This window comes from Diplotaxodon limnothrissa, linkage group LG22, assembly GCF_057381915.1.
Source record: "Diplotaxodon limnothrissa isolate DT_005_m linkage group LG22, D_limnothrissa_male_GT1.1, whole genome shotgun sequence".
NCBI classification, from domain to species: domain Eukaryota; kingdom Metazoa; phylum Chordata; class Actinopteri; order Cichliformes; family Cichlidae; genus Diplotaxodon; species Diplotaxodon limnothrissa.
This window is the reverse complement of record NC_140616.1, coordinates 26,233,229-26,242,512: the sequence shown is the minus strand read 5'-3', so window position 1 is coordinate 26,242,512 and position 9,284 is coordinate 26,233,229. Positions and strand designations below refer to the sequence as shown.

General features: G+C 43.0%; 1 protein-coding gene across 3 annotated transcripts; it reads right to left on the bottom strand.

Moving 5' to 3' along the window:
* Positions 1 to 557: 557 nt before the first annotated feature.
* hsf1 (heat shock transcription factor 1) lies at positions 558 to 9,082 on the bottom strand. Of its 3 annotated transcripts, none has more exons than XM_085345911.1 (15): positions 8,729 to 9,082; positions 6,586 to 6,694; positions 5,537 to 5,673; positions 5,134 to 5,258; positions 4,986 to 5,061; positions 4,756 to 4,817; positions 4,301 to 4,373; positions 4,005 to 4,123; positions 3,743 to 3,924; positions 3,514 to 3,667; positions 2,803 to 2,874; positions 2,217 to 2,322; positions 2,075 to 2,128; positions 1,924 to 1,969; positions 558 to 1,838 (listed from the first exon to the last, which is right to left on the bottom strand). In XM_085345911.1, the coding sequence occupies exons 1-15, from the start codon at positions 8,846 to 8,848 to the stop codon at positions 1,669 to 1,671; spliced, it is 1,605 nt and encodes a 534-aa protein (XP_085202037.1). In that variant the 5' UTR covers positions 8,849 to 9,082; the 3' UTR covers positions 558 to 1,668. The 3 variants fall into 3 exon arrangements, with proteins under 3 accessions (XP_085202037.1, XP_085202038.1, XP_085202039.1); XM_085345912.1 differs by having other exon boundaries at positions 3,514 to 3,664; XM_085345913.1 differs by lacking the exon at positions 2,803 to 2,874.
* Positions 9,083 to 9,284: the final 202 nt, after the last annotated feature.

Below are 9,284 nucleotides of genomic sequence, written 5' to 3'. Positions count from 1 at the left end.
TCCTCCCTCTTGATGAAGTAAATGTTCACCAAATTTATTTACATCATTTTCTCACAGTGCTGCTGTGTATGTCAAAGAATGTGCAAATGTGAAAGACAAAAGCTATGCTTTAAACTGGATCTGGACTGATACATTTAAGCTTCCTGTTCCACAGCCAGATATAGCAAACATGGAAATCAAATTAATTTTGACTGACTGAAAAGATATTTCTTGTGTGTTCTATTCTAGTAGCTGCAGGGGGTAAAAGGTCTGAGCTAACTTTACAGCTGAGCTTCACTGACTGTTGTTAGAAAAGTAGCGCTTACTATAAAACATGGTTTCCTAACAGATAATCTATCAGGCTGAAAACATGCTGGAAATAAACATAGTTGATGTTAAACTGAAACTCTGAACTTTACCTGCTCCTGACCAGGTGATCTGTTCAGCATCAGTTAACGTGGTGATTTAGCTTACTCACACATTCATTTCACTTTGTAGAGACAACGCAGTATTACCAACCTTATGACATCCTCACAGTTTGATTTAAATCAACCAGTCATTCATTCACATGCTGCTGTTTAAAAACATTTTATTGAATCAAAATTTTACACTCAGAATACATCAACATTTCATCTGCCCTTTGACCCCGTCTTTGTCCTCTCTACACGTGGAGCGCCATCATGTTAGCCTGGAGGACTCGGGTGGATTTACCACTTGCCTTAAATATAATTGTACTATATTAACAGATGTGTTAATACTGAAGGGAGCTTTCTGTTTGTTCAGCTCTGACCATGTGACCAATAAAATATCCTCAGGACTTCAGGTGTTTCTTAGCCATCAAAGAGACGACTGGTTCAGGTGAGCCACAGGTGACTTAGCATACAGAAAAGCTGCTCAGTAAGAATGACGACATCACAGATGAGCCCTGTATCACAGCACTGAGCCTGAGATGTGGTTAAGATCTCGGCCTTTGTTTAAACTTTAACCAAGTGAAGCTGTGAGGAATGTTAACCCTGTGTCTGATGACATAACAACGTGCAACCCCGACAAATTCAAACAAAGTTTCCTTAAACTGGCCTTGCAAACACAAACACAATTGGCAGCACGGACCATCATTTGGTTACCTTCAGAGTTCCATCCATGAAGCTTCTGCAGACAAGAATCTCAAATCTGATCCAAAGCATCTCTAATATACAAGTCAAAAAAGGCGCTCATACCATCTCAGACATGTCTCTGCATTATTTCTGAAACATGGGGACACAGCAGTGAGCAGTGATGTGAACTCATGTTTCGGGAACTAACTGAATATAATAGTAATATAAACTGATGGAAACAAACTAATGAGAAATAACACTGATCCACATGGCTCTTTCATATGGGTGGGCAGTCAGTCAGGTCGCACAGCACTTGTTGATAAAACTCCAAAAATATTCTGATTCTTTTCAATCTATTTTACACAAGAAAATAAAGACGACCATAAAATCTGACTTCAACATGCATTCAACAGCAACAAAGGCTTCCATTTAAGCTTCAACAAAGAAGAAAAGAACAAGAGTAGAAGAAGAAGACAGATTAATATCAATAACATCTGTGTAATAAAAACACAACCTTTGACCTATCGACTGTTCTCATCTATTGCTGCAACTGAGTCAGTGCTCAGGTGTCACATTGCTATGGTTACTCGAGAGGTCAGAGGTTGGAGTCCAGATTGCCATGGTTCAACAAGGTGATGCCTGGGTCCTCGGTGTGGGGGTCAGAGCTGAGAAATGGCTCAGTTTCCAACTCCAGCAGCGCTGGCAGGTCAGCCCCGCTGTCAGATTCAGACGTTTGGACAGGTGTATACTGAACCAGCTGCTTTCCTGCACCAATCAGAGAGCAGCACAGTGTCATGACATGACAACAGACAGGTGGATGGAGCAGCAACTTACTGAAGGCATGACTCACCCGTTCCGCTTTCTTCACTTCCCTTAGGAGCTTCATCAGACAGCAGCTAGTGGGAAACGGTAACATCAGTGAGACAGGTCTGACATCATCGGCAACAGTACGCTCTTATTTTTGAAACAGCAGACCAAAGAATGTGAAATTTGCAACTCACGTTGTCCAAACTGTCGAGGTCAAAGTCTGCAGGCGAGCCAGATGAACTGAAAAACTAAGCACCCACACACACGCACACACAGTTAGTGACACACAAACACAAGTGATAATAATGTGAGGTGGTAACAAGAAGTCAGACTAACCTCAATAAATGGAACTGTATCCAAGGAGAACGTCTGTGTGTTGAGTATGTTCTGCAGGTTCTCTAAGCCGCTGTCGATAGTATCCACATGATCCAAAAGCTCAGACCTGAGGCACACAGGTGAGACAGGTCTGATGTTAGGTCACATGTCTGCCGTTATTCTACATTTTCCTTTATGTCTGCAGAGATCCAAATAAATACATGATCTGCATCTCAACTGTTCCATACAGGTGAGCTCAGTTTGAACCTGCCAGTTCTCTGCTGTTAATAATCTTATGCAAAGGCTCCACCCCTCACTGTGGCCACACACAGTATTTCCTGTAGTCAGAACATGCCTGAAACATTTCCTGCTGTGAGCCACCTAAGAAACCTTTTTTGACCTGTTGACCGGATTGCTTACTTCTGCACTTAATATTGACCAAATATAATCAATTAACTATCTCATGACCTCTGACATCTGATCAGCTAAAGAAGCTGATCTGGACCTCACACATTTGACAAGAAGAAAATGCAGAATGTCACCAGAAGACTTCAAAACTTTACAAATATTTACAAATCAATAATTGTTTGTAGAGTTAGTGATTCACTTGTCAGGTTGTGCTGAGAGGAACCGCCAAACATCAGGTGGGAGTCCACCTGCAGAGGGAATGGGGCGTGGTCTGAAGGAAGCACAGGGGTTTTAATGACACACTTGTCCTGCAACAGGACCATCACCTTAAATGTAAGACAAACTGAAACCACACCATGGTTAGTTAAGAGGCTTTCAGATAAGGCAGCGCTGCACTTGCTATTCAAGTGGGCTGAATAGGAGGAGGTTCCTAAACTTGTAGCACAAACTTCAGACTGAGGTCTAACTCGCACACTCCTGACACAAGCTTGCAATCTGCATTCAGCAGAACACTTTCAGTATCCTGTCTGAAAGACACTTTTCAGAAAGACACTCAGAATGTCAAGGTGACGGATGCAGGGGGTGGGGCAGCTGTTCAGGGAAGCTGCAGGTGTTTGTTGGGGCAGTTTCTGGAGAGATGCTGGGGAAGCTGTCAGTAAAGGGTGACGCCTTCCCCAGCGTAAGGGTGGACTGAGGACAGTTTAATAGACAGTCTACTGAGACGGTTTGTTGGGCAGCTCTTTGCAACCTCGAACACAGTTTCAGCTTTAGTCAGAGCAGGGCCACTGTTGGGGAAATACTTGGGCTAACTCTTGGTAAACACTCATAGTTGTTCATTGCAGGTGGTACTAACTCTATTAGAAGTCTCTATGAATGTTTCACAACTGCATACTGGTGTAGTCACACTTACCTGTCAATACAGGCGATGGCTTGACATTTCTTCTGAGGTGCTGTTGTGCTGGGGGCTGTGTTTGCTGTGGTAACAGAGGTGAGTGATTGGGTGGATGAGGCAGAAGACAGGGGGCCAGTGGAGACGGGGCTCATCACCACAATGGGACTGGCTGCTGAGAGAAAGATTTTTATTTACCAGAAATGCTCTGAACAGGAATCAAACTGCTAACCACAAACTTAATGTCTACCAGTGGGAGCACTGCTCGTGGAGGTGACTGGGGTGGGTGGCTCATTCTCCTCTAGGATGGAGTTAATGAAGGTGGTGGGGGAGAAGGGCGTGTCCACTGGTGCAGCCACTTCCTCCAGAACAGGACACACCTCCACCTCTGGACTGGACGGCTCCTCTTTGATATCGACTGATTGGCTCTCTCTGCAAGGAGGTTATGCACTCTGACTTCTGAAGGATCAATCACTTACTGACTAAGCAGGACTAATCTGATCAGTACTCACCCTTGGTCCGTCCAATCACTAGCCAATTCATCTGAACCAGATGTGGCCATGTCTGTGATGTCAGAAATGATGGGTCCTGAAGTCACAGAGGTGTCAGCTGAGAAGAGATTGGCTGCAGCCTGAAATGAAAAACACAAAAGCACAAGTGACCAAGTGAGGACAAAGATCTGCACAGGTAGATATGAAGAGTCTAGTTTTCAAAGCTAAAGCTAGACAATCAGCTAATGTCACTCTGAAAGATAATCACCGCTGACTGTGCAGCTCTGAGTGAAAGATGTAAATCAGAGACAAGTTACCTGCTCCAATGAGAAGGGACGGCTATATTTGGGCATTGAGTGGGTGTTGCCAGAGTCGTTGAGCATCAGAGGACTGCAGAGAGAGTTAAAATGAATAAATGAAAATGCAAAACATGTAGCAGCTTAGGCTGCTGCCCCTGCGACCCGGCCTCGGATAAAGCGGATGAAGATGGATGGATGGCAAAACATGTACAGACGAAACTGAATTTAAGGTCAGGTATGAGAGGGAAATGGAACTGGTACTTCAAAATAAAAGCAAAAGTCAGAAATTTGGGCAGTTGGATCCTCATTTTATCACCTGGGAACATTTTCTTGAAAATGTTCTTAGCAGAGAAAATCTCACAGCATCCAATCTGCACTTTGAAATTATCTAGTGTCTAAGTCACAATTGTAACATTTTGTGGTGTACAGTGTAGCATTTGTTGTAGTATCTATGGTATCAAAAAAACACTTGCATCTTCCTCTTGACTCCTAGCAGTCTGTTGGACTGAATGAGAGACACCAGGAACTGTATGAGCTGGAGAGAGAGAAAGACAGGCAGAGAGTTCATTAATGTTAAGATAATGTCTGACAACTATGTGGCATCACTCTCCCCTGAGGTTTTCATATTTTTAGAGGGATCACATCAGGTGTATTCTTACAGAGTTCTGCTAATTGGAAAGGTGTGGACAGTGAGAACAGGTACCTTGTTGACAACTTTCTGCTGCTGAGTGTGTTTCTGTCTCAGACTGGCCACCTCTCTCCACAGAGCCTCGTTCTCACTGAAATACAAAATCAGCCTTTAGTCAACACTGCCGAGTGGTTTCTAGCCCCGATTCTGGTTTGGTACTTACTGTTTCATTGTGACGATCCTGGAGTCGATGGTTTCTTGTTTTCCCTTCATCAACTGGACATCGTTCAGGATCTTATTCACTTCCTCTGCTGAGATTTTCGCATCATCCTGACGCACTGATGACACCTGTTCCAATCACAGCATACCGTTACCAAGGAGATGGACAGGACAGGTCAGATTGGGTTCTGAGTTCGTAGTACCACATGCACAGCGATAGATTAAAGGCCACTCTGACCCCACATTAAGGGGGCTATACAAAGTATTTATGATTGATTAGCTGTATCCTGTGATGTCACACAGCACTCTGAATCATCACCTTTCAGAGGAAGTCCAGCAGAGTCTGCCTTTAGTCTATCACCTGTCTGCATTTTTAGGTATTCTCTGGTGTGTGAGGCACTACATACGTTGGTGACTTTGCGTTTGATGTTCTCCAGCAGATGTTCTTGTCCTCTGATGAAGAATGGGTGCTGAAACTCTGTGTCATCTCTCTCTGGTTTCACCAGACCACCCTGCTCAATGTGCACCACCTTACGGAAACCATCTGAGAGAAGTACCATTACACCATCAATAAAGGATGTGGACACCATCAATACAATGCTACACTTGCTAATATCACAGCTGCTCTTTCTGGCTCTTCCATAGTCCAGATGCCTTTGCATGCACAGTGCTAGAGGTGGAGCATGCACAGGTGGGCCTGTCCTTTTCTTCTATCCTACTTTTTATAAAGATGGTTCTGCTGAGTGTTGAGAAAAGTTCAGCTTTTCAGCATACCAGTCAACTAGCACTTCTTCAGTGACATGGAGAAAAAGAAGTTGCTCATGCACAAAGATCATCATGATGAACGATCAGTTGATATACACAAACCGGTACCTCCAGCGCACAGACCAGTACCGGTCTGTGAGTCGTTTGGTACCGGACCACGAGAGTTGAGGCTCAGGTGTGAAATTTGTGGTTTTTATCCGTTTTTATCGTTAACTCTGTTTCCCTGGGTCTTTTCCCATGTGTTATGAATAAATGTTCTTTTTTGGGGGGTACCGATACTCGTTTTATTTGTTGTATTTATCCACAACACCTTTAAAACCAGTCCGTGAAAATATTGTCGGACATAAACTAGTCTGTGGCGCAACAAAGGTTGGGGAGCACTGGCTTAGCTCATTAACTGCTATCTTCTCATTAACTGCTATGTTAACTGCAGGCTACCTTGCCTTGTGATGACTGGTTGTTGCTGCTATGATAATTACAGCAGCAAAGAAAACCCGCTAAACACCAGACATTTCACTCATATCTCAATGTTTCTTCACAAAGCACACCTGATTGGGTGAATCTTCTTTCCCAAAAAATAAATCAATGAAAAAAAACAAAAAAAACAACCAGTGGTGATAGCCCCACCTCTGAACAAGCTACCATTCAGAGGTGGGGCTAACACACTGATGATTCCTTGCTGGTTACTCACACATGTTGAGTTGGCGGATAAAAGAGGCCATGTTGTTGTGCTTGAAGAACTTTGGGAGAACTTCTTTGGAAAACCGCCCCTGGTCGAACACATGGAAACTGGTACCACTCTTATACAACAGGAGAAAAAGAAAAAGAATCTGTATTATTGTGGTGGCTGTGATTCAGGATGCAAAGCAGGTCATCTGTTAATCAGAAGGTTAGTGGTTTAATTCCTCTCTGCTCCATTCCTTGGGCCACAAACTGAACCCTGAGGTCCGGGTGCTCTTCGATGCGTTCATTAGTGTGTGACTGTTCGACAGAAAGCGCGCAGGTTGAAAAAAGTGTCGCATGAATGTGTGTAAATGAGACATGGTGTATAAAGCACTTTGAGTACTTGAGTATTAAGGAATGTATAAGAACCACTCCATTTACCTTATAATCAACCGATAAAAACAGAGACTATATACGCTCTTACGCTCTCAGGAATCTCCAGGAATAGATCTGAAAGTCAGAGCACACTGCTAACACTTTAATCTCAGCTGTCTGCTCTCCTGCAGACTGTGTCTGACCAGCTCACAGTTTATTGATTATTTCAACATTTTGGTTTTTTTGCACATCAGGCACTGATGAATAGATTACTGATTGGAACTCTTATTTAAACAGAACACACACACACTGCAGATGAAAGTGAACTCTTTATTTGGATCATCTATCCATGGAAGAAAAACAACGATATAAAGAGAACCCATTAATTTTGGGGACTTGTGATCCATATCCTGCCGCGGAAGCTTTATGTAAAGGAGGTGAAGAACAAGAAAATGTTTGTTGTTAAAGCAAAAGTAAGCGCTACATAGCTAGCTTAATTATGACAACCTCAATCAGGATTTTTTTTTCTTAAGTATTTTTAATGATCTTTAGGCATGAAAAAAATATCTTGCAACTTCATTTCTTAAACATGTATTTTTCAAATAGTTTTTTACATGTCCACTTAGGTGGACATTTGGAATGGGTGGCAGGGTATGGGGTGACACATCAGTGTCCAGTGTAGTGGTTTATGTGCAAGTATACCATCAACTCTGACACAAATACAAGAAAACAGCCTTTGAATAGGTGTCCACTGTAGTGAGCACTGTGTGTGAAAGGGTTAAACACAAACTACCAAATGTAAATCTTACATTTTGTTGACTTGGATATTTACAGTGTAGTTCCAGAAAAGTTCAGGTAGTATTAACTTGTCACAATAATATCATGTCATAACAGTAAAGTTGACCGAGTATTTTTCTAATGCCAGTTAAATCATTCCTGCACTGCACAGCCAGGGTTGTTGTGAAAAGCAGATGTAGCCATATCCTGCCGCGGAAGCTTTATGAGATAGGAGGTGTGCTTACATGTTGGTGCCATAATCAAAACTCCTCTCTGGCAGTTGTAAATAAATGTTGATTACTGCATCTGATAGCCCAGCAACTATCTGGCACTTTGGTTTCTAGTTAAACTAGGAGACGTTCACAGGGAGGCTGGAGAGCAAAGGACCGCAGTATTGTTTTTGCCATCTAGGTGGGGGTGTGGTAGTAATGAAAACCGTGGATTAAAGGTTCATTTTCCTTTTTAAACTACACTAGGAAATTACACTTGAGAATCTTTAATCTGGTGTTACATGACCTTCAGCTGTGGGCGGAGCCTAATAGTTATGCAATTAAAAAAAACAAATAAACAAAAAAAAAAACCCACCTAAAAATCAGGAAAATAAAGATGGAGACCTCTTGGTGATAAGTGACTGATTTCAGTGCAACTGGTAGTTAACACCTGCAGCTGTACATTGTGTGGGCTATGACACTACAGTGACATCAGCTTATTTGAATTCAGGCTTTATGCCAATCACCAAAACAGCTGCTGGGATCTGTTTGTCAGAAAAACAACCGTCAACTGATCATTTACTGACTAGCTGATGATGTCTGAAATCATTTGACCTCTGACGTGAGATCTGTTAGCCTTAATAGCTCACTGAAGCCAAGCTAACTGAGCTGACCTCTTTTCCTTAGTCAGTAAATAAAGTTTGTCAACAAACCTGTCTGCATTCCAGTTTAAATAAAGTTGTGTCTGTTTCTGCAGTGTAATTAAAGTTAAACTTGTCTGCGTTAGCTGTTAGCTATTAACGTGCGTACCGGACTCCAACAGATGAGCGGGTCGGTGTCCGGGTCCTCCACCAGGGTCCACAATTTGGTCAGGAAGGCCGGGACGTTCCCGCTGCTCAGCACCGCCCCCCCTCCTCCGGGATATTCCATCTGAGAGACGAAAATCGAGCACACACCTGAGCTAACGACGCTAACTGCTAGCTGCGTCAGAAAGAAAACAACGAACTACGACTCGGGTCCTTGATCTGACTCGGACCGTGCCTGTTTGGTCCCGCTGTTGAACTCAGAGTTCCCCGCGGGGCTGCAAACAGACGTCCTGAACTTTATTTCACTTAGAGCAGCGACAACTCCGCAAATCCGATAAAACACAACTGCGCAGATAGCTGCCCAGCGCGGTCTGATGGCGTCAGCACAATACGTAACCCTAAAGTTCTGTCGCGCTGTGATGTGATGTGCAGTAATGCGGATTATTATTATTATTATTATTTTAACTTCATTAGCAATTCAAACATTACAGATATAAATGAGCAAAAGACAATGTCAGGGGGTTTCGTGTAATAACAATTAGACACAGGCTAATCACAAG